Source organism: Cyrtonyx montezumae, unplaced genomic scaffold (assembly GCF_038088225.1).
Source record: "Cyrtonyx montezumae isolate F1298 unplaced genomic scaffold, pur_monq_1.0 scaffold_15, whole genome shotgun sequence".
Classification (NCBI taxonomy): domain Eukaryota; kingdom Metazoa; phylum Chordata; class Aves; order Galliformes; family Odontophoridae; genus Cyrtonyx; species Cyrtonyx montezumae.
Window position 1 is genome coordinate 1,313,697 of NW_027071881.1, and position 23,816 is coordinate 1,337,512.

At 44.2% G+C, this 23,816-nt stretch overlaps 1 protein-coding gene across 2 annotated transcripts in view; it reads left to right on the plus strand.

Annotated features, from left to right (window-relative positions):
* Positions 1-23,816, plus strand: part of TYW1B (tRNA-yW synthesizing protein 1 homolog B) — a 74,525-nt gene that overhangs the window by 733 nt on the left and 49,976 nt on the right. The window contains exons 2-9 of one of the 2 annotated variants that reach the window (XM_065731690.1): positions 602-751; positions 1,469-1,609; positions 2,119-2,220; positions 2,918-3,112; positions 4,025-4,306; positions 4,749-4,871; positions 15,060-15,186; positions 23,282-23,334. In XM_065731690.1, the coding sequence (XP_065587762.1) occupies positions 602-751; positions 1,469-1,609; positions 2,119-2,220; positions 2,918-3,112; positions 4,025-4,306; positions 4,749-4,871; positions 15,060-15,186; positions 23,282-23,334 (1,173 nt within the window). Of the gene's footprint in view, positions 1-601; positions 752-1,468; positions 1,610-2,118; positions 2,221-2,917; positions 3,113-4,024; positions 4,307-4,748; positions 4,872-15,059; positions 15,187-22,609; positions 22,633-23,281; positions 23,335-23,816 lie in introns of those variants that run through there. The other variant, XM_065731693.1, reaches the window with a different exon arrangement.

The window sequence follows — 23,816 nt, forward strand, 5'->3', positions numbered from 1 at the left end:
CATTTGTCCCCTGAAATTGGATGGTTTGTGTCAGTTCATTATGATCTCAAGTGTTATGAATTAAACCTTACCCATGCTGTCTAACTCTTGCAACATTTGAATCTGGATTTCACTCTGTCCTTGAAACCCTGCACTGAGCCTGTTAGAAGCAGTGTATTGTCATGCATGTGCAAGGCTGCTGTTGTGCAGCGAGCTCTCGGGATGATCCCCCCACTTGGAATGGTGTTTCCATCGGGATCTACCTTGGTTTTGTGTGAAGTGAAGTCCAGCAAGCTCCAACTGATGTTTCACAAGGGTGTTTTACTGTTAGGCAGTAGCATTACAGAAGTGTTTTCTGCTTTTCCTTGGATCAGAACCAGGCCTAAATCAGAAAAAACCTGCATTTTTGTATAATAGCCTAAAATGTTGGCTTGGGTGAGCAGATGGCACGTATGCAGTATATGCTCTGCTGAGAAGGCAAAGGTCTTTGTATCAGTAGTAGTGTTGTCTTCAGCTGATGGCTCAAGTCTGCGGGCGTAGTATGGTTTTCTTCTACTATTTTCTTCTTCTTCTAAATTCATTCTGAAGGAATGTGCTCTTGCTATGTCTGTGGTTTATTCCAGGTTTAGACATCTCAATGGATACGTGGAACTTTCTCTACGCTTGCCTTGTGTCCTTATGGCTGCACAGGTTTTACATCTATTCCGTTACTGCTTTTGGGATCAGCCTTTGGATCACTGTTCAGTTCATCACTACCAAAGCCAAGAGGAAGGTAAGTGAGTACTTACATGCATTCTTCTGAGAAGAGCCCAAAATCTGTGTGTGGAAAGGAGTAGTTATGAGATGAAGGTTATGAGCTTGTGAGTTGAGAAGTGGTATTTCACTGTGGGTACACCTGAGCTGTTGTGAATCCCAAATGTAGCTTATTCTGAATTACAGTCCTCTGTCTGGATTGTATTGAGTGCGAATAACTACAACAGCTTTGTTCCTCTTATATCAGAGTAGATCTCAGCTGAGAACTTCTCACTTTGCTACAGAGAAGCATCAGCTTGAATTGCTCATTGATGAAGCAAGTTGCTCTGTTGTGCCTGGTGTATCAGGTGAATCTTTCCAGTGACCTTGGTGAAAAGATGGAGCTGGTTTTAGGTTATGGGAGTGTGGTTAACTGGTTCAGAATGTTAAAACTTCCTTATCTGTAGGAGTGAAGCTACATTGCTTGAAGTGGGAGGAATTGCTTCTTGGGTTCTGCCTGATCCCACTGTCTCTCTGGGGTGTGAGATGAATTTGCAGCATGGCTTTGTTCATTTAAATAGTTTCTTATGCATGTTTTTTCTCTATGAATGTGTAAGAAGCTAGAACACTTTAACTGCTGCATTTGCTTTACACTGGGAGGCTGGGTACTGACTTTGTATTTTAAATGCTTCTGGACAAATAGGTTTAATGCCAGTTTGAAAAGGCATTGAATGAGAAAATGCTTTTTTTCCCATAGGATGAAAATTCCAATGGGAATCTCGTGTCTTCTGAAGTAGTGAAAAATAAACTAGAAAATGGATATGCTGCTGTGCAACCACAGGAGGTCTGTGTTGCCGGGGTGAAGATTTTCTATGGGTCTCAGACTGGCACAGCAAAGGTATTGATTGCTTTTTCCACATGCTAGAAGTTGAGATTCAAGTGTCTTGCTTGCCTTAAAAACACTGTGCTGTGTAAAAATGGGAAAGTTTCTTGGAAAGCTCATTAGAAATGAGTGCCTGACGTGAAAGCTGACTCAATAGTTTTCATGTGTTTTTGTAACTCTGTTGTAAGTGTAAGTGGGGCTGTGGTAGAGAGGTTGACTGTTGAGCTTAGGACTTGCTCTGTCAGTTGACTTGTAATTTGCTGGCTGATATCTCTGGAGACAGAGGTGCTGTGTTAGGTTCTTTGTCAAAGAATACTGACTTGCACGTATGTAAGATAATTAACTGTTATCATTTATGTAAACTTTCATCGAGTTTCACTTAGTTTAATGTGAAGAATGACAGGTGCAGTGTCCAATTCTGAGGTGTCTGTGCTGTGAGAAGGCTTATGACTGGGCACTGGCTTGCTTGAGAGCTGGCTGTTTCTGGGTTTGTTGTGGATAACTTTTCACCTTTGTCCTTTTAGAGATTTGCAAAAGATTTGGCTGAAGCTGTTATGTGCCTTAATTTACCTGTGGAAGTTATTAGCATGGGAGATTATGATCCCGATGATTATCTAGCAGAGGAGGTAGGTACTAAGTACAAACTTTTCTCAAGATTGTCAGGGTTTTTTTCCCCGTGTGGTTTTTCTCTTGTCCTGAAGTCTCCAGAGCTGTGTATTTGGCAGTGTTCTCTTTGGTGGGACAGCACAGCTCTTCAGCCCTCAGCAGTGATCTTGACAGTTCTTATAAAACATCCTGTAGCATATGTTGATTGTGACCCTGATTTTTAGTGAGCTGGTTCTGTACCTCTGAAAAGGGTACACCTGGGGAAAGGTTCATTGCCACCACCAATAGGTTGTGATACTTAAAGCCTGAAGGGAGGAAATACCTGGGAGGCACATTTATACAGAATAATCCTTGATGGATTTTTCATCTGTAAATATTGATATCTGCCTCTTGAATGTGTGGGATATGTTGTCAGTGCAAGAGTCTGTTCAAGAAGCACCCAAGACTGGGTAGGGAAGGTGGACGTCAAGTTTTGCTGTTAGATCCCTAAGGAATGCAGCTTGATATCCTTGGCTCATTGTGGGATGCTTTGCACTGAGGATAGGCACTCACCACTGCTGAGATTACTGCCTGCAGCATTTCTGATCCACTTAACAAAAAAGCCCACATCTTCCAACTCCTTTGAATACTCCATGCATTGTCAGACCTTGTCCTGATGTAAAGTGCTTTGAAAACAGCAGTGAGCTTTCCTGCCCTATTCTCTTTATTCTACAACAGACAACCAGCAGGAACATCTGTGTGTTCCTGGTAGCCACGTACACAGATGGACAACCAACTGAGAGTGCAGCCTGGTTCTGCAAGTGGTTAGAGGAGACTGCAAATGACTTCCGCTTTGGCAAAACATATCTGAAGGGCCTGAGATACGCTGTGTTTGGCTTGGGAAACTCTGCTTATGTTGATCATTACAACACAGTGAGTATATTCCCATCACCTTTCTTTTCTGCTCCTCTGAATGGCTAAGTCTTCCTAACCACAGTAATGCTGAGTGGCACTGGTGGGTGGTTAGGGTCAGGGAGGTTGATATTCTTTTGGGATCATGCTGGAGTGTTAGCTGGTATGGATTTGAAGGTGTGAGAAGTCAGCTTCTGTTTCAGCCTTAGTGTGGACTTGGTAGGAATTCGGTTTAGGCTGTAGGCAATGCAGCTTTGAAGCAGCTGTGCTGCCCTCTTGAGTAGGAAAGAGAGGACTTCAATATTCATAGCGTGAATCTGGGTGGTTTTAGTTAACGGTTGATGAGAATACTCCTGATAAATGCCTCTTAACTTCATCTACCAGCTTGATAAGCTTTCCATCACAAAGACACAATTCTAGGAGCCCTTAATGAAGACGTGCTAATGGAAGCCCTCTTACTAACCGCCTTGCAGTTTAGAGCACTTTTCTCAACTTTCCGTGTGTTTTTCTGGATTCTACGGATCTTAATTTTATTTCTTGTCATAAAAGATGACTGTATCTATGGCTGACAGGTAGTTTTGGGCTTTTTTCCTAACTTGGAGTAGAATGGCACAACTTTCCACTGGATTGTTGTCTTAGTATTGATGCAGGCCATGGGGAATGTCAGTAAGCACCTCCCAAGCTCATTCCCAGACCTCACCTGTCACATTACTACCATAGCAGAGGTATTTACAGGTGAAAGCCTGAGGGTGTGTGCTGTTCAGACTGACTGTGCCCACAGCCTGAGTCAGCAGGTGATGGGGAGTCCAGAAATCCTTGCCTTGCAGTCCTGCAGCCCCTGTAGCTTACCAGTCCTATTGTCTTTGCTTTCTTAATTGCACTTGGTTTTCACTTGGTCTTTGTTCAACTTCTCTGGCGTCCATCCCGTCCTAGGTTGGAAGAAACATTGACAGGTGGCTGTGGATGCTCAGTGCCAGGCGTATCATGACTCGTGCGGAGGGGGACTGCAATGTAGTCCACAGCAAGCATGGCAGTATTGAAGCTGACTTTGAAGCCTGGAAAACCAAGTTCCTCAGTTGTCTCCAGGCCCTCTGCAGAGGGGAAAAGAAACCGTGCAGTGGGAAGTGCAAGAAAGGGAAGTGCAAATCCCAAGGGAAGCCGAGTAAGGAGAGCTCAACTGATGAACGTGGAGCAGCGGTGTTTGAGAATGCTGAGGTAGAGCCAAAACCCACGGGTTCTTATTTCTGGTGTGGTGCTCACTGAAGTGCTGTTTGTTGTTTTCCTGCTTCTGTCCTTCTGGCCAGGTGGGTGCTGTGAGGGGCTTAGGCTTGATCCTTCTTCCCTATGGAGTAGAGGGGAGTAAGGCATTTGAGAGGTTGGGTATCAGGCAGAGTATTCTATAATCCAAAAAGAAGGACCAGCAACCAGTGTGGACTGGACTGAGTGGCTTCTAAATGAGGAGGGAGCTGTCTGCCTGAATGGGGGGAGGTGCTGTGTTGTGACAAATGCTCCAAGGCAGTGAGTTATTGCCAGCCTATATTGTATTTTTCATCTGTCTTCATTGGGTGTTCATTGGTTTTGCTGGTTAACAGGAGTGAAGGCTCTCTGATTATCACAGCAGTTATGTTCCTCATTTTTTCTCTGGTCACTAACACAGGCTGAAGAATTGTTTGAAACCACTAGTGAGGAGGAAGCTGATGCTGAAAACACTGGAGGCCCAGATGCTGTTGTAGATGTTGAAGATCTTGGCAAAATGATGAGCCACGTGAGGAAAGCTAAGGTACTGCTACTATAGCAATTTCAGAGCTGCCAGGTCTTTGTGAATGATTAAAGTATTGCTTGCTGAATTCAAACCTGTGGAGTCTAGTTAAACATGTAATGTTTGCAAACCTGTCCCAGAAAAGAACGTACTTGGAAGTGTGCTGCATTTAGTTGTTTGCTAAGTGGCTTTGCCTTGTTCACTGAGCAAATGCTGCAGCATAACCCATTGCTCTCAGGCTGAGAGAAATGACATCCATGGTGAATGTCACATGTCTGAATGTACAACTCTGCCACTCTCATCTGTGTCTGAGCACAATTCTTGTTACTATACTTGGCTGAAATGCAGATGTGTGTAGTGCTGATATATCTTGGAGTGCCAGCAGTTCAGGTAGGGTGGTAACAGGCTGCTGCAACAGCTTCTGTGTCTTGCTTGCTGCTGCCCTAAAGTCAGGTACTATATCCTCATCTCAATAAACCTGTAATTGACCTTTCTTACTTGGACAACTCTGCAGGATGGATTTCTCATGGCTTTCCTAAAACCTAGCCAGTCTGAGCCAAGGTTACATGGCTGGACCATAGCAAGGCAGACCTTGGGTCACAGCAGCTACAAGAGGAGTACAGGGATCTCTGATCCTTACTCTGTGGAGTGGGAAGGAGGTAACCTACTGCTTTTCTTCAAGTCTGGCATAAGGAGTAGCTCTACTAACCCTGGGGTTAGTCACCCTGCTGGGTGTGAGTTTCCATCCCTGAGCAGTAGAATATTGCCTTGCCTGCTGTGGTTTGCAAGGGAAAAAATGAAGCAAGTTTTTCATTTGTTGATGGGGAAAGGGTCAACATCTTTCACAGTAATTGTGCTGCCAGGTGGTACTTCTCCTGTATGTGCTCACCACTAGAGGTCAGTGATAAAAAGGGAACTGTATTTTCTGTAGCAGCAGGCATGAGAGATGATTTGAGACCAGCAGTTCTGTGAAAAACTAGGCCTTGAGTTCTCACTGACTGATAAATATACAGTAGTGCCGTGGTCGTGATTGCAGTGATAAAATACTTAAAGCTTCTCACACTCATTGTTCTGGTGAAATCTGTGTTGTATGGTTTTGTAAGTAGGTGGAGATTTCACTGAAGTCTGTGGTTTTGGTTGACATGCGATTCAAATTGCAAACTGCTCCTTACTTACTTAGCTTTCTTGTTACCTTGCTTATTTGGTGGGAGGAGTGTAAGACTGCAGGATGCTCACAGCAGCAGTGCCAGTGTGTAGTTTGGGTTCTTGTGCCTCAGACCCAAGTGGTGTTGCTGATCTGAGACAGCTTCTGTCTGAGCACAGGGGCTCATGTGGAACTGCAAGCTGCATTTTTCACATCTGCTGTTTTATCAGAGGTGATGTGCTGTCCTTACAGCTGAGCACTGCCCTCTTTATCTCTGCAGGCTGTTAATTCTTAGAGTGCGAATTTCTGCATGGAACGATGGTGAGGATTGGGAATTGTACTTTTCTTGTGCATAGCAGTGTTGTGGCTGCTTTGAATGTGAGTTGTCAGCTATGTGACAAAGGCTTCTGCAGATCAACCTTGCTTTGTGTGTGCAGTGTACTATCCTAGGACTTGTCCTTGGTTGGATTTGTTTTGAAACTATAAATGGTTCAGTTCTCGTGCAGGCTCTGTTTTGTGTGGCTGACCTGCCTACCTGAAGTCTACCTTGCAGTCTACATTTCTGGTTTCATGTTGCTGTAACCCAAGCAGGTAACAGAGAAATGATGTTCAGTAATGCCTTCAATGCAAGTCTTCACCCCTCTTGGAGAGGTGTGTTGTTTCCAGAATGATAGCAGGGCCTAGCTGTGTGAATATTTCATGAGGGAGCCTGACCTGGTGGCTCTCTGTAGTGTTAGCTGAGAGAAAGAATGACTTTGTCTCAGTGGTGAATCTCCTGGGGAACGTGTGCATTTGCCAACAGGTTTATGCCAACTCTTGAATTGTAAAATGATCCCACAGGTGCAGTTATTTACTCTAATGAAAATAAATGCTGAAGTCTTGATAAGAAGGAGCAGGATGATCTGCATCTGTAGAGGTAATTCATTGCCATGGGGTACTTCTGCTCCCAGGCTGGGAGAATATAATGCATTTTTTTGCTTTCTTAAGTTAGCCTCACTCTAGTAGCTATGAATTTGTGCAATGAGAGGTTCTTTTTTTTTCAGTTGAGCTGTGCTGTCTCTTTTGGTCACTTATTCTTTCGCAGAATGCTGGGGAGTGTAAAATCATTCTGACATTCTTTTCCTTTTCACTGATGTCATCTGTTATTGCAGTAATCTCTGCCTCTGAAGGCAAGTACTCTGAGTTTCTGTATCTGCATTACCCATGTAGAAGCCAGTGAGTTAAAATGTGGGTATTCCAGGGTTGTATCACAGTGCTTCGTATGCAGAGTGACTGGGGTTTAAAATAGGCCCAACAATTTCCAGTGTGTTTTTGGATTCCAGAACTGTTATTAATTTGTTTGCATATGGGAGATGTGCAAGGCAGAACCTCCTGCTCCAACAGTTAATTTCTTGGAGTGTTTTAGGATCCATCTTTTGGTCTTTGCGGGCATGTTGCCACTTGTGAAGATCACTAGCAGACAAGACAGATGTACAGTCATAGCTCATTGACCTGCTATTATGGGATAGGAAAGCAAGGCTGTAGCAGCAAGTACAACTAAATAATATTTACTCAGATCTCTGCGGGTGTTCTTAATTTAATATTGTTTGTCTTCTGTTACTTGACTCGATAGAAATCCAGGAGGAATTGTTTTGTATCTTGTTTTGTGTGTGTATATATCGACAGCTGTAGTATTTTTGAGTATTGCAGCTTCATCACGTTTTACAGCATAGCACAAGGCTCTGAGACAAGTAGTGGGTTTTTGCATTCGTTTGGATCAGCTCAGATGGATCCAAGAGTTATGAGGTGAATGCCAGAACCCATCTTCTGGGTATAGTTGTAGCTATTACACAAAATCTGTTGGAGAAGAGGTGGATTTTTGAGTTGGGAGTGAAGACATGATGTTCAAGGTGCTACTTAACCATGTCCGCTGTGCCCAAAAGCTGCCAGAAAAGGAAATATCAAAGAGAAATCATTCAAATATATAAAATGATTTAATATGAAGGGGAATTCCCACTTTATCAAATTTTTACTGTTGCATAATGACCGTTTAATAGCTGCTGGAACGCAGCACATTTTTGAGTATTTCAGTTTTTGGACCTTGCTGCCACAGGAAATTGTTGCAGGTGGTGCTTAATGGACTCCTGATCTGAACTCAAACCTGGCTCCGTTTGGAAGGCAGCTACAGTTTCATAAAGGGAGGTGCTTGGGTGTGAAAGTCCAGAAGTGTGTACTCCAGCCATGGCCCAAAGAGGGTTGGGAGGTCAGTCTGTTGCTGGCAGCTCAGCAGTTGCATTTCCCAGGGGCATGATGATCCTGGGCTGGTGCCTGCACAGATAGGTGGGTTTACTCCTGGATTTCTTCTGCATCTGTTTATTCCGGCCTGCTTTTCAGGTTGGAAGTCTGGGCCTGTCCTATAAGTGCTTTTATGCAGCAGCAGAATGCAATGGTTCTTGCTGGATTCAGTAATGAATGGGCTTCTATGTTGTGTAGCTGTGGTGCTCTTTTCCTGTCTTCTAAAGCTGTTGATGCACCCCTGAAATACACTTACCAGTGAAATGTGAAATCTAATGGGTATGTTTGTGGCCTGCCAGACTGCAATTAATCACAGGGACACCATTTCTTAATGTAGATTATCTCCCACAGCTGGGAAATTGTGATAAACTAGAAAGGCTGATCAATCTAGACTAGTTCCTGGGAGATGAAATGGCTTTATTAACCTTCATACTTATAAACTGCAGCATGAGGAGTAATAATAAAAATGTAATTTTTTTGGATAGGCTGAGAAGTAATGAAATAGGCATGTTTTGTTGGCACAGTTCAGTGATGAATGTTCCTGTTTTCTAAACCAAAGCTTAATGATGCTGATAGTCACATTTCAGCACTAATATAAAGGAGGGGGTAGGGTGTGAGAACAAGGCTCAGGTTGATGCTACAGGGGAGAAGGTATGTCCCAGAGGGTCTGCAAGAAGCTTGTTTTGGTGCTCTGTCTGTTGACCACGAGGTTGGTTTCTTGATCCCCTTTGGCTCCTCTCCCAGAAAAGTCATCCTAATGTGAACCATTCACTAACACTGGGGTTGTGAACTGCACGGGGGCTGCAAGAGCCCTCTGTTGGAGAGGAAACTTCTAATGATGTTGGGTGGAGCTGGACCTGAAGTGGGGCAGTAAGTGTTAAGGCTTACTGACAGGTTTAACAGAAGGTATTGCGTGTGACTTCATTACAAGCTGATGCTTCTAGAGCGTGCAGGAACTGGTAGCTGTGTTCTAGCTGAACTGAAAAAGGCTGAGTGCTTAACTGTCAGATATAGAAATGGTTAAAATGGGTGCTTTCAGAGCGCTCCAGAAAGTTTTTCTAACTTTTAATGGGTGAAGAATTCATAGAGGGGAAAAACGTGCTCTTATCTTCATCGGCTCCGTCTCTGGGCTAGATTTTGACCTCCACTGTGCTGAAACAAGCTTTAAGGAACTAACATTTCATTGCTGAGGGGATACTTCCAGCCCTGAAATCTGGCTCAGGGATGCTTCTCCTTATCTGCTTCCTGTGTTCAAGTATTTCTTCTTTATATTGTAATGTATTTTTTTAATTCTTATTAGACAAACAAAAGAGATTTTGAAGCTTGACTTTACCATGTAAAAACTGGGAGTACCTGGTGGAAAAGGGAGGAAAAATGCTTTAAAGGTTACCCCTGCCTGGTTGATCTTTGGCGTGTGGTGTGATGCTGTCTTTCCCTGATGAGCCTCTTTAGAGAGCTTTGAGGTCTGTGAATAAAAAGCCTTATTCCTACGCTGGTTGGTAGATCCCATACCCCTTGCTGCTCTTTTGTTATAAATTAGCCAATAAATGGGTAGTAAGGCAAAGCTGTTACATACAAAGATATAAAACAGTAAGGCTGGAAGCTTGAAGTCCCCCTGAGTATTGAGCTTCCTCTTGATTTGCAGCCTTTTCTGTTCTCAGTCTATTGCTGGAGGTGATCAGGCTTTGCCTGCAGAAGCCCTGCCCATCCGTGTACCATTCCCCACAAACTTTTTGCTGTGTTTTGTGAGGTATTTCCTTCTTGTGCATTTTCTAAGGTTTTTGATAAAGAACGCAGCTGAAGTCTGCAAATCAATGCACAGAATGATTATCTGCTGATGCTAATTACTGGGAGAAGTGAGGAGGAGGTGGCTTGTTGATGTTGCTGCTGTATCCAAGGAGTGACGAGCACAGGCATGGCTTGGAGGACAGCATCTGCTGTGAAACGAATGTGTCTGAGTAAGGTGTTAGGTCCTGTGTGTGCATCTGTGTTCTGCTAGATTAATCCCACAGTCTGTACAGACTGCTTAGGTGTGTGCCAGATCATGCTGTGGGTTTTCCTTCTAATAGCATGCTTAAGCTTTTGCATGGGGAAAGAGCTTCATCCCTTTGGCTACTGGTATGGGCAGAGCTGCTGTGGCTCCAGAGTGGGCAGCTTGGGTCTGTATTTGTGTTGGCAAATATCTGTGTGCAGAGGGTCGTTCTAACACCCAGCTGTGACTGGGGATGGAGTGCCAAACTGCTTCTAACTTTGGGAAGTGGGGCTTTCATCTTGAAGGATGCTGAGCAGGGCTTTAGGTGTCACGTTTATTTTCTTACAGTTAACGAAGATTAATTGTGGTGGAAACCAAGCAATTTCCTTTTGGGTTTAATCACGTATTCTTTATTAAATTGTAATTATTATAATCTGGTATCCTTTGATCTAATAGTCCTGAAAAGCAGGCTAATGCAAATCATTGAACAGGTTACAGGCCAGAGCTGTTAATTGGGTGCTTGGGAGATTTGCATATGGTTTCTACTTGGGGAAGTAGCAGAAGTGCAGATAGGGCCTTTCCTTACTGCTCTGCACTTAGCTGATCACAAGCTTGCATGCAGTCTTGGGCCAAGTGGCCTTCCTTAGAAGAGCAATCCAGGACGGGAGCTGTGCCTGGGACTCTCCCTGGGGAAAGCATGTGGTGTCTTGGCTGCTTGCAAAGTGGGTGGTGACATGAAATGTCTTTACCTCAGTTCTGAACTGGAAGGAAAAGAAAGAAATGGAACAGAATTCTTCTACAGAGCCATTAAAAAAGGAATGGTGTAGTGGGAAATACTGGTGGAAGGTGGAGGTTGGACTGGGTGAACTTGGAGGTCTCTTCAGACCTTGATGATTCTATGAAAATATGTACTGTGTGTGAGAAAGCAAAATGGGCTACAGCTGAAAATCTTGCTGGCTGTTTCAGTGCACTAGTTAAATCTTGTTTCCTAGGTTTTAGTTTTGATTCTTGTAGCGCAAAATAAAGGAATAAAAATGTGAATATATGTCCCAGTTTTCAAATATGAACTGCTCACTTTTTTGGGGGGAGACGGCCACGTTTCTTTTAGTTTTGATACTTGTTTGCTTTGAAAATCGGTCGTTTTTATGGTGTGTCCAAGGAAGCTTCCCAACTCCAACAAATGTTGACAGAACCATAAAGCAGGAGTGAAATGGAGACTTGGTTTAACTACAGCTTGTAAAAAGCCTTCCCTACAGCACAGCAGTGATATTACACCTCTCTGAAGCAATCCCAAAATCCCTTCCGCAGCCCTGTGTATGTGCATACATTCTGGGAAGTGTTGTCCTTGAAGATTCTGGTGCTGAACCTACAAGATAAATGGAGCTTTGGTGGAATCTGAGCTGCAGGAGTAGCGTTCTGAGCAGTGCCTGGTGTGGGGGACCTTGCATCATTATACAGTAAGGCAGATACAGATGGAGACTTCTTTCTAGTTTTTCCATGAAAATTCATGGAGGTTTCTTCCCTCCTCAGGTTTCTGTTTTGTATGCATCAGCACTTTGTGCTTTGTCTGTTTTAGGGATGCTTCCCAAAAATCCATACCATGATTTTGATCATGCCTCCTCCTGTTTCAGTCCATGGCAGAGGAATGAATTGCTGAGCTCCCTGTTCCTCAGCTGTCATGTTTTGCTTTCCTCCTGTCTGCTTTCATGCTTCAGTTCAGCCTCGTGTGCCTAACTGGGCAGTGATGTATGCAGTGGATATGTAACCTGTGATTATGTAGACACCAGCAGCTATTCTTAATGAGGTTTCTGTACTGTTAGGGTGCTTCCTGGTTCACTGATTACTCCATGCAAGTTCCTAATACCCATTTCTGTGTTCACTTAGGAATGCTCAGTGCGGTTTTTAGTGATGACTGACAACAGCCACATATCCTCAGTCCACGGGCTGAACAAATTACAGTTCAGCTCATTGGTTACAGCAGTCAGCACTTCCAACCTGGAGCAGCAGTCCTGCTCTATGCCTGTTCAGAGCTTTTGTGCAAGCTGACAGCCTTTTCTGGTCCTTCTGCTCATGTCTTGTGGGAAGGCTGCTCTGTCAGGGAAACTCTACTGCCCCAATGCCTGGGGACTGTATGAGGGGAAATCTAACTGTTCTAGCTGTTCGCTTGTCACCAGAGCACTGCTTGCTTGGGATTTTAGCTCTTCTTTCGTGGAACTCGTGAACTTTAATACTTCATTCAGCCATTCCCCTGAGGAAGTTGTACTACTGCTGCCAGGTACTCTCTTCCTGATAACCTTGCCAACACTTTTCCCTTAGCTCCAGCTCTGTTTCTCTTGTCTCCAGCCCCTGATGTATTACTGTTGGTTTTTTTTTAATGCTTGTGCCTTTCACTCATTAGGAGCTGGAGGACCTGATGGATGATGCAGTAAGTAAGGACAAGGCTGGAGTTGCCTTGTGTTTGCTCAGCGGGAGGTTAAGTAGGAAACAAGCTCAGTCAGAATTGAGCAGTATTCTGTTTTCCTTCCTGGAGTAAAAGCTTTTCAGGGAAGATGTTTTCAACTCTGACACATGAATAGAACAATGAGGCTAAAAATGCTGACTTTATTGAGGGTAGGGAAAGGCATTTTTGGGTGGAGTTCACACAGTTTGCCTTTCTGCCTTCTTTTTTTCCTGCCCACAATCCTAGTTGGAAAAGCATTTGATGTAATAAAATGGGAAATGCAGTAAGAGCTCAAACACCTCTGTGTCCTGCAGAGAGCAGGGCATGTCCTGCTGGGCACGTTGAGCTGTGCTAGGCGTTGAGTCTCTGAGAAACTGGGGGAGATTCCTGCTTCTTCCTGACTGCGGGTGCTCTGTGAGTATAGGGAGAGTGTGATTTCAGTTTCCTGGCAGAGAGGTATTTCAAGGACGTGAGGAGCTGTTGTCACTGCTTGCTTGATTTGTTAGGGAAAGATAGTAACTTGCTTTAGATTTATTACAGGGCTTTCTGCTAAATCACCAGAACTGGAGAAGTTTGCTCTGTGTAAATTTAACTTTGTTCTCTGCGTTCGATTCCTAAATAATAGATATGAAAGGTTTATTAAGCAAATAAGTAAAACTCACTGGGGTGTGAATTCCATTTCCTGCAAGAAATGCCCAGAGCCCATCGCTTGCCAGACAGAGCAAGTCAGGTATTGTGGTTCAGAGAAAAACAGATGATTGTTTTGTTTACAGGCTTTTGCATCAGGATGAAAGGGGGGAAAAATATTAACAGCATCTCTGAGGGGAAGATGATTATTGAAATAAATGCTTCTGCCTTGCCAGCGAGGCAATCTTATTATTTGTTTTTTATGTTTAGGTGCTTTTCTCTGCTATTGCAGTAGTAGCATGTCAGGCAGGTAGAAATGCAAGCCCTTTAATTCAGAAGGACTTTCCCTGAAGGCTGCCTTGGATGGGATATCTTATTTGTAGTTAAGTGAATTGCTGCATTTTTAATATTATGATGTGCTACGTAATGCATATTGAGTTCTTCTCGGGGAATTAACCTGGCATGAGATTGGGGAGTAGATATGCCAGGATGCATCTGTTCAGAAATCCTGCCTGGTGTTTTTCTTTGGATAGCTAATGAATTTGTGCTGACATAGTGCCCTTCCTTTTTAAATGGATGGCTGTGCCTACTTCTGGATTAAATGATGTGGGAGAAGCTCTTTGTTTAAGAATTAACAGTTGAGGATTTTATCTCCTTCCTTCCTTACGCACGAGGCTTTTCCAGCAGTATTAATGCTTTAGCAGTGAATCATCCTGGGGTTGTTGAGTCTGGAGAAAAAGTGAAGACTGAGTGAAGACCTCACTGCTGTCTACCACTGCCTGAAAGGCTGCAGTGAGCTGGTCTGTTGGGGCTACAAGTGAGAGGGTGGGAGGAGGCAGCCTTGAGCTGCAGTGGGAAGGCGTACACTGGGTGTTAGGAAGAGTTTCCTCGTGGAGAGGTGTTGTAACAGAGCTGATGGGGAAGTGGAGCAGTTCCCATCCTTGGAGGTGTTCAAGGAATGTGTGAGTTTGATGCTAGAAGATGTGGGTTAATGATGGGGCTGGGATGCTTTCTCTGCTCTCCGCTTCCCCAGCTCTGTTCTTTGCACACTGGTTTTGTTAGTGATGCTAACAGTTGGTGGGCAAACTCAGACTGGAAGCATGGGAGTGTTTGATGGACTTCTTGATGTCTTTGGCATGAAAGAGACTTGGATGTGGAATAGCCTGTTTTGTGGAAGCAAAATGTCCTCTGTTGGTCTTTGTTGTTTATCCATAACTTCTCTAATACTTCAAAACAAGCCATAAAGAACTGACAGATTACAAGTTGCATGAAATATCAAAGTAATTATTTCCACTTTCATGCTTCTTTGTGCAGACAGAAAGCAATAAATACCCATAGAGTCTCAGAAATGACAGATAGTGGCAGATTCACGCTTCTCTTACGTGCTAGGATTTGTTTGTTTCTCCTTTAACTTATGCTAATACGTGGTATTCCTGTATTTGTATTGTGATCTTTCTTTCAAGTGAACTCCAGGAGCTTAAGCATGTTTATAAAAGAGCATCTGTTGGAAGGCAGGTGTGTGGAGTGCAGCATCTCGTTGTCTGGAGTTGATTGCTTGGGAAGAACAACCTTTTCTTGCAGGGTGATGACCAAATTTTGTTGGTGCTCTTGGCTGTCCTTTGGGGTGACTTGTAGGGGACACAGCTTCTAGACTAACCTCTAAATCTCTGTAGTGATGTCTTTCTTCCCTGATCTGTCCCCAAAAATAAAATCTGTGAATCTAAGAGGTTGCAATTCCCTGTCTTCAAACAGAGAGAGCGTGAGCTGGAAAAAGGAGATGCTGGAATGAGCTTGCTTGGAGAGACCTCTGGGAGGAAGGAGGCGGGTGAAAGGAGAGAAATGATAACTGCGGCCCTGAGGGATGCACTCACAAAACAAGGTGAGGTTCTGTGAGCCTGGGTGCTGGACCAGACTTGGTGGTGGACTTCGAACAGAGCAGGTGAGACTGTTTCTGTTGAAGAAGGCTGCTGATGGAACTGCTGGTCCTGGTAGGCTCTGACTGGAGGAAGGACAGCTTAGGCTAGGGCAGTCTGCCTCATTGTTCCAGTTCCAGGGGAGGGATCTAAAGCTGTGCAATGTATCTCAGCATGATGCATGCTAACATGTTGGGATCACACAGCTAGTACTTCTCTCTCAAGCTGACTGAGCTGAAGATAGATCTGTATGTCTCTAGCTCCCTGAGGGTAGGCTTCTTAGAGACTGTTTAGAGATAAGCTTTGCCTCTGTCTTGCGCTTTAGTCACCTGCTTATATTTAAACTTCAAACTTTTTTTGGTACTGAAACTTCTTTTCCAGAAAAGAAAATGTGTTGAATGAGCAGTCTGCTAGGTGACTCAATCAATAGCTCCATGAGCTGTAGAGAACAGCATTAATAAACTGATGTATCTTTTTCTGAAACTAAGGGCAGGCATGACAGGAGCAGGCTGGGCTTTTGAATTGCAGGGCTGTCAGCTGTGAGTAAAGTTGAGAAGAGCAATAAAGGGCAGTGTGTGCTCCCCTGTGCTGCAGCTGAGGAGATCACATCACATGTGCTCCCCAGGATCTCAGTTTTCTTTAACCCAAGCATTGTATGTGACTAGTGCCAGACATTTGATGTGTAGAACAACACATTTGCTCACTTTTTATTTTCATTAACTATAAAATGGGTGTGTGGTTTCCAGCAGCTGCCACCCGTAAGGTGACATTCCTGCCATAACTTTTTGACACAAAGGCAAGTTCTCCAGATAACTCAGATCTCTGATATTCTGGGTTCAGGGATTCACTGATCACGAGTTCTGTTTTGTAAGTATGTATTTTTGCCTTCCTTTGGCATCAGGGGTGGTTGTTCTGTGTTGGGGTCTACTTACCTAAATCTGCAGTTTAAAAGGCTTGAAAACTATTGCGTGTGTAATTTCAGCTACAACTGCCGTTGTGGATTCACTCCTTCTTTCCTTTTTTCTGCTACTTGCATCATCCCTTAACGGTTGCTTAGCAGTGAAGAAAAGAATCTGCCTTTCTTCTCTTTTCATGTCATAGCTGTTTTTCTGCAGATAAAACACCCCAGGACAGTCTTATGAGGCTATAAAAGTAAAACTTGCTCCTTCACTCAGCAACATCCCCTTGAAAATAACGGGTGCAACACAGTTAGATCATCTAATTTATGTAGCAACTTGTTGCTTTGGGTGTAGATTCAGTGTCTCTTCAGCATTATCCCTAAGGGCATAATTAGCCCAAGAGAAAGCAAAAACTGTGGCGGTGATTCAGAAGAGAAAGCTGTTCTTTTGAACTGTGGTTGTGTAACGGGAGTTTGCCTTTGAGCAGCCTCTCTTCAGACCCCCATAAGGCTCTTGTTTGTAATCACCTTCAGACAAATTTAGTGTGCTGCCTGTAGGTAAACTGAATATTGCTTAAACAGTAGTTTTATCATAGCTGGAATTCAAAGCCAGTGCTAAATATAACCTGAAGTATTGGATTGTGTAGCTGGAGGCCTTTGTAGCTGGCTGCTTGCAAATACCTTCATAAAGGTCCTCTGTACCAGCTGCTGCTTTGGAACTCATAGCCAGTCTTGTGCTGTGAGAAGATGCTGATTTCCTTCCCATCACTGTTCAGTCTTGCATAAAATACAAATGCAGCATGAGCCACTAAGCACCCGCAAGTAACACGTATAGCTGGGGAGAGGCTGGCAGTGTGCTCCTGCTTTAGCTGCTTCATCTCTTTAGGTAAATGTCACGAAATCAACTGAAAATAGAAACAAACCTTTTGTGCAAGTGTTTCCTGTGGTGATTAGTAGGTGCAGCCTAACTGATGTTCTCATTTGCTTTCTGCAGTGGCTTGTAAATTCATGAAATGATCCTTGCTGGCCTGAAATCTCTATTTTTCTTCTTCATCTGCTCATACACTGTAGCTCCTTGCTTTTTTCTTTTCAGTTGTGCACTGCTAAATACAGCTGTGCTTGTAATTTTGTGGTAGGCAGTAATGCAACAAAATTGGATTAATGGTACCCAAAGGCTGACCCCACTGGCACTGAAGAAATCGTTCTACTTCCCGAAGCTGCAGTTGGGCTGTTGTCTTTAGTAGTTAAATGCACCTCAAATTTAGCACCAGGGTGTCCGTGATATCTCTATTTCACTTGTATCAGAAGGCAAGTGCTGTTAGGAGACAGCTTGTATCTGAAATAGCTTGGACTACTTCAGTAACCACTTCTTTCATGCTTTGACTTGCATTGTACAAAGATAAGCTTTGATCTGTGTTTTTTCAGCGTGTTTTGAAAATCAGGAGCTGACTTAGAAGAACATTGAGGGCTGGACTTTTCAAGTGCTTATTGACCTTGCTTGAGATTAGGCTTTTGAAGGTGGCTTTCACTGCCTGTTCTTACTAATTTTTTTCATTTTTTTTTTTCCTTGATTCCTCATCTTGGCTGACTGTGCTGAGCATCGTGTCCTGGCTCTGGGAATGAGATCTGCTGCAGAGATGTTGCCCTGAGATTGGTGCTGCTGGGGGTTTGCTTTCGCAGGCTGTGCACTGAGATGTTGGTGTGCAGTGCTGGGATTTGATGTCATTTGCATGGAGCTCTGAAACTCCAGGTGGCACTAGCAGCTCACAGCTGGGTCAGGGATTGGTAGCACTGGTACAGTGCCTGAAACAAACCAGGGAATTCAATTGCTGTCCACGGGAAGATTTGGATGTTAGTTTGTAAAATACAGAATTATTCTTTTGTGAATACTTAGGATCAGAGTAAACTTAATGCCTGAAACCAGGCCAAGTTAAGCCTGCTAATCCTGTATTTCCTTTAAGTCCATGTAAATAAAGGGAGAAGGTGTGGTTGAGGGGGGAAGAATTCAGGAGCCAGAGGATGCTGAAGTCCTATGGCATGGAAGCTCCCAAGAGCTTGGTGGTGAGCTGATTGCAATACTAATCTGCTGGTGTGGTTGTAGCAGAGTAGATAGTCAGAGCTCAGCCTTATGGGCCTGATTCTTCTCGTGGGTGGTCATGGGAGTTGGAGTCATCCATATATACTAGAGGAATATGAGCAGAAGTTTATTCATATTTGAAGTGCACAGATCTTTTCTAACATCTTGGAGGTCTTTGAAATCATGTCCATTAAGGTGGAAGAAAATAAGATGGCTATATTCAGGTAGGATTTGTTTTCCTTGCTTTGTAATGCAGCATTTTCATCAAGTAGAGGTTCACTATTTTCTTATGAATGGAAGTGCAGAGAAAGAAATGTTCTCAGAACGACTGAAAGACTTGTTAAAACACAGACAGCATCTTGTCTCTAGAAACTTAGCTCTGTTTATTTTTACTTTTGCTTAAGGAAAAGGGCTGGCTGTGCAGGCTGGCTGTTGTCTTCTGCATCACAACTCTTGACCTGGCAGGACTGTTTCTGTTGATGTTGACAATTATGCTTTAGTTCCAGTCTGAATGTATATTTACTTTTTCCTACACAGTCACCAGGCCAGTCGAAATATCTCAAGGATGAGAGGGGAACTGAAGGTGTGGGTTAGAGATGCAGAGTCATAGAATCATTAAGGTTGTATGAGACTTCTAAGATCACCAAGTCCAACCACCAACCCATCCTTACCATGTCCCTCAGTGCCTCGTCTCCACGGTTCTGTAGCTCAGGGTTGGTAGCCCTGAGTAACCTGTGCCAATGCATCGCTACACTTTGGAGAAGAAATTTTTTCAAATAACCAAACAGAAAGCACTGGAGGGACCTGAAGACCCCCAGTGGGAGAGTGTGCTTGGAAAGGGACTTCTGGCCATAGCTGACGTGTTCTTCTGGCTATTTCTCTGGATGGAGGTGGATGTTTGCCAAGCTACAAAGGCCCCCTTTGGGGTAGGATACAGCTGTTCTCTGTTTGGGGTAGCAAAGTCAGTGTGGAAGCAAATGAAACTGTCCAGGCAAGGAACGGGCATCTCATTTCTCCATCTCCTCCTGGGTGAGAGGAGGTCCGAAGAACTTGCGTTTTTATTGGGGTTAGATTAAAATGGGATGGGCTGCCATGCTTTTGATGCCCATGGTGTTGCTTCTCTTGGCATGCCCTGTTGGGGCTGCTTCTGCTGGTGGTCATCAACGTGAGTTACTCGTGGCAAACGTTATCCAACAGCTCTGCCAGTGGTCTGCCTTACCACTTCTTGTCAAAGGTGTCAGATACTGGCAGCTTTTCTTTTTGTTTTTCTTCAGTACTGTCTGCTGCAGGTAAAAATCCTAGTGGTTTCCGTGGTCATAAAAATCATAATTTGATTAGAAGTAATGCATTTAAACATTGGAGGCTTTGGCAGTTCTGTAGTGCAAAAGGAGATACGCTCTTGGATTAGAATGGACATCCCAGTTTGAGTGAGAATGTTAACTGCTGGCTCTCAGCTGTTGGTGTTAGGCTTGTACAGCCGCTGGCATTGCCATCCTTGGGCTTCACTAGTCCCACTTTCATGATACCAGGTTAGGTTTGTTTGCCTGCCATGGCAGCAGTAATTCTTCCACCAACTTCAGCAAGCTTTTGCTGCAAGTTAAAAATGTTCAAGATGTTCTTTGTGCTGCTCCACATCCTTCTCATTGTACACAACACTTCAGCAGCTCCACTGATAGACACTGTCCACTTCTGAACTGCAGTGTCATTGTGTACGTGAGACACAGTCCTGCAGTCCTTTCCCAGAAGCTCAGAGCAGGAATGAGAACCTGTGAGCTGTGGGAAGATTTTGCTTAGTCAACATCACAAGTCTGTGATGCTTTTTAAAAGCAATTTCTTCCATTTCAAAAGAAGTTTTTAAAACAGCACCAACAGAAGCCTAAAGAGTTGAGCCTGGGACATGAAACAGGAGGTTTTTCCAGCCGTGCTTGGGCCACTGGAGAAATACTCCTTCCCAGATCCCACTTCTTTCTGTTTCAGCATAAAATGCTGATGTAACTTGAACAAGTTCCTTTCACAAACCACGCTTGTATTTTTCTTGCTCATTTTCCAGCTTTAATCAGGACACTGCCTTCAGTGGTGGCCCAAGCACAGTGGTTGTGGGAGAGCTTTTGGTGCAGTCCCTCGAGTGGAGGTGATGGATCACTGCTGTGTCTCTGATCTCTTAACCAGCACTTGTGCAAAACAACAGGAAAGCAGGGGCTTTTTTCCTTTAAGCATTCCCCTGGTTTGAAGTTCCATTTTCTTGGCTTATTTACAGCCTTAACAGATAATGTGGCTTCGAACAGACTTTTTTATTTGAGGAGATGGCTTGATCAACCCAAGCTGATTTGTCGGCTGCGTAGTACTTGTTTCTCAGAAGAAAGCTTTCTGAAAGTCATTTGGGTTTTTGAAGCATAATACGACATCAGATTGGCTTTTACCAAGTGTACAGCGGCTGCATTCTCAGAGGAGCATGGCAAAGGCTTTGCACCTCTGGGGAATTTTTCAACCAGTCATCTGCTTCACTCTTTCATAATTAAATCTTCTGCTCTATGCTTTCAAAGACTTCAGCTGAAGGAAGCTTTTAGTGTAGGGAGCTGTTCTGAAAGGTAAGGTGCCTTTGGTTTTCCTCTGGGCATGCTGCTGTGTCAGGGTATCCAGGGAAGTCCTGAAGTGTAGTATCACTGTTGCAGGTACACTTTCTCACGCTGTGGATTGGATTTTGGGGGGCAAACATTTCGAACTGTTACAGGGTGGAGCTGAAATGCTGCTTTGTGGTCTTAAACAGCTGCGGAAGTGTTTTGCACTAATGATGGAGCATTCACCATCTGTGACAGCAGCTATCTTTTAGCTGAAAGACTGCCCGTGGTCTATTAACTTGGATTGGATTCTCAGGGCTAGCAGTCACCAAATGTTTATTGGCCTAGTGTTATTGCCTGATGAAACTAATTTCACCCCAAAGCTTGTTTAAAAGCTTAATTCGAATCTTTATGGTAGTGACACTGAATTTTAGTGAAGTTTGGCGGATGTCTTGGAGTGTTCTGTCATTCTTGTGCTTTTAGTCACAAATAGAGTTTACAGGTTAAGTAATAAGGGGTGCTTTGAATATGAGAGATGCTGTACAGCCTTTGGATATGAAGACGCATAGGGATTGAGTCCCATTGAGACAACATGTTGTGTTGTTTGGAAGGTATTGCATCCAGATTTCACTTACAGTTATTGCTTACAAGCAGTGCTTCTTGGGTTTGCTCTTAAGCAGTAGCTGTGCATGCCATGAGCCCTGGAAACAGAGAATGCTTGGCTTGGCTCTCTGACATGCTTTCTCTCGTGGCTGGTGTGAAACTCACCACTTTTGGTTCCTGAATAACCCTTTCCATTTTTCTTAGAGCCCAGGCTCCTGTGTTACAAGCCAGCAGTTAAATACTTCAAGAAACAGACTCATAAAATCCAAGGAACTCTGTTCACCTGCAGGGGATATGTACATAGTCAGGCTTGGCTGCTGCTACTTGATCTTAGTCTGAATGTTCATGAGAAGCTTGCTCTGGTGGCCTAGCAGGATAACCACACTCCTGCCAGAGCTCCCTACACAGTGAAGACCTGAGTTCAAACACTTCATACGGTGCTGTTAAGAAGTTCTGCAAGTGCGTGGTTTCTTCCAGTAACCACAGCAGTGACTCCTGACAGCAGCAAGTAGGATGAGTAAACCCCTTCGCATTACTTAGGCTGGATAAAGTTTGTAAGCCTCTGGTTTGATGTTTGATGTGTACAATTTTCTTGGCCTTTATGGGCTGCTGTGGGCACTCCACATAGTGGAAGCTGTTGCCCCACAGTGCCAAACACAGAACACAGTTTGTAGTTCTCATACAGGGGTTGACTGGAAGCTGCTGTGTAGTGTACTGGGTTGCATCCAGATCTAGATGGTGTACCAGTGTCACCTGAGGCTTTGCAGAGCATCACTTCCAACTCACAAGTGCTGGTTAGAGTTACACTATCACCTTTTCCAGGAAATTATGTGAAATGTTAAGGCTTGTTGGCTTGCATCACCTCTCACCTCATGTTTGCTTAACCCTGAACATGCGTGCAGGGTTTTGAGGGCTACTAATTCAGGGGGATAAGTCTGAAGTACTGTCCACTCCCTCGGAGCTGGAGGGCAGAGGGAGCTCAGGACATGCTCTTGGTAGCAGCCTGAAGTCCCTGTGAAGTCCCTGCAGCCTTACTTAATGCAGCCACCAGTCCCTTTGCAGCCTTAAGTGAGAGAAGGGGGTGGTCCCTGCCCTGGCAGGATGGATGCTTGATACCTAAAATATGATTTTGCTTAGAGGTGTTAATGAAAACATCAGCTTCCTGCTGCCAGTGGAGATGTGCTGGTTTGGGCAGCCAGACCACACTGACATGTCAGTGCTGCAGTGTGAACAGTGCCGTGAAGCTCTTCAATCCCTCATATTTTTATGCTGATTTGTAAGCGTTTTTTAATCCTTCAGACGTATTGGTCTTTAAGTACTTCTTTTCCAAAGAGGAAAATAACCTAACTCAAGCAGTTTGGATAATAACAGTACTTAGTGCTTAATGAATACTGTAGAATTAATCCATGTGGGCCAATAAATAAAATTCTGTTGGTTTGGGCTGGCAAGTGGGAAATGGTGTGAAACACTTGGGCTCAGGCTGAGCCTTGCATCTCAGTGCTTTCCTGCACCCTTGTGCTGCACAGAATTGGGTGGTGTTCCCCAGACTTGGTTTGACTTGCTGCTGGGTTCCTGTCCTGCTCCACCTGCCCACCCTTGGGGTTGGTGCATGTGTCCCACACCTACCTGTTCCATGCAGAAGTCCTGACCTTCCTCCATTGATTCCAACAGGACTGAGCAGTGCAGATAAATCCCTGGGAAAAACAGCTTCCCGTTGGCCAGATCCCTTGTGTGGCCACAGCCTTGGCTCAGTGTGTGGCCTCGCAGGATCAGGTGGGTGGGCATGAACACTTTGTCACTGTGTCCCCCTTGTGCCAACAGGGAAGAGCAGCATTGAGAATGGAGGTGTTTCTTTTTGTGCAGCACTTAATTTGTTTCGTTACTGCAGGTTAAACTGGTGGTTTGATTTTCTTCTTGTTTTCAAGGCTATAAGCTGATTGGAAGCCATTCTGGAGTGAAGCTCTGTCGGTGGACAAAGGTATGTTCTTTTAAATTTCCTCAGTTTATAAACTCAAAGCTAGAGATTTACTCAGGTATTCCAACTTCCCTTTAAAAATGAGCTGTTACCTGTGAGACAGTGGTTCACTTCCCAGGCTCTCTGCATGTCAGGCTGTTACAGCTTCACTGCCAGGAGTCAGAATGTGAGCAGAGAGCTGGAAAGATCACTGTTTGTTGCTGTTTTTCCCATCTCTGCTGCCTGCTGAAATCCCTCCTGCCTACTGTAATGCAGGGCGGGAGTGGAACACAGAGAAAAGGGGGAAGGCTGCATCAGAGATGTGAAGTCTCGAGAGACAAAAATAGCACAGCTCATTGTTACGTTCAGGTGGCACACGGGCACTCAGACCTGTTGCTCTGTGACTGGTTGGCAACAGGCAGTGCTCCTCTGCTGCTTTTCCACTTGGAAGGTTCAAATAGCAAACTTAGAACAAACTTCATCTGCTTTGCTGTGTTTCTTGCTTA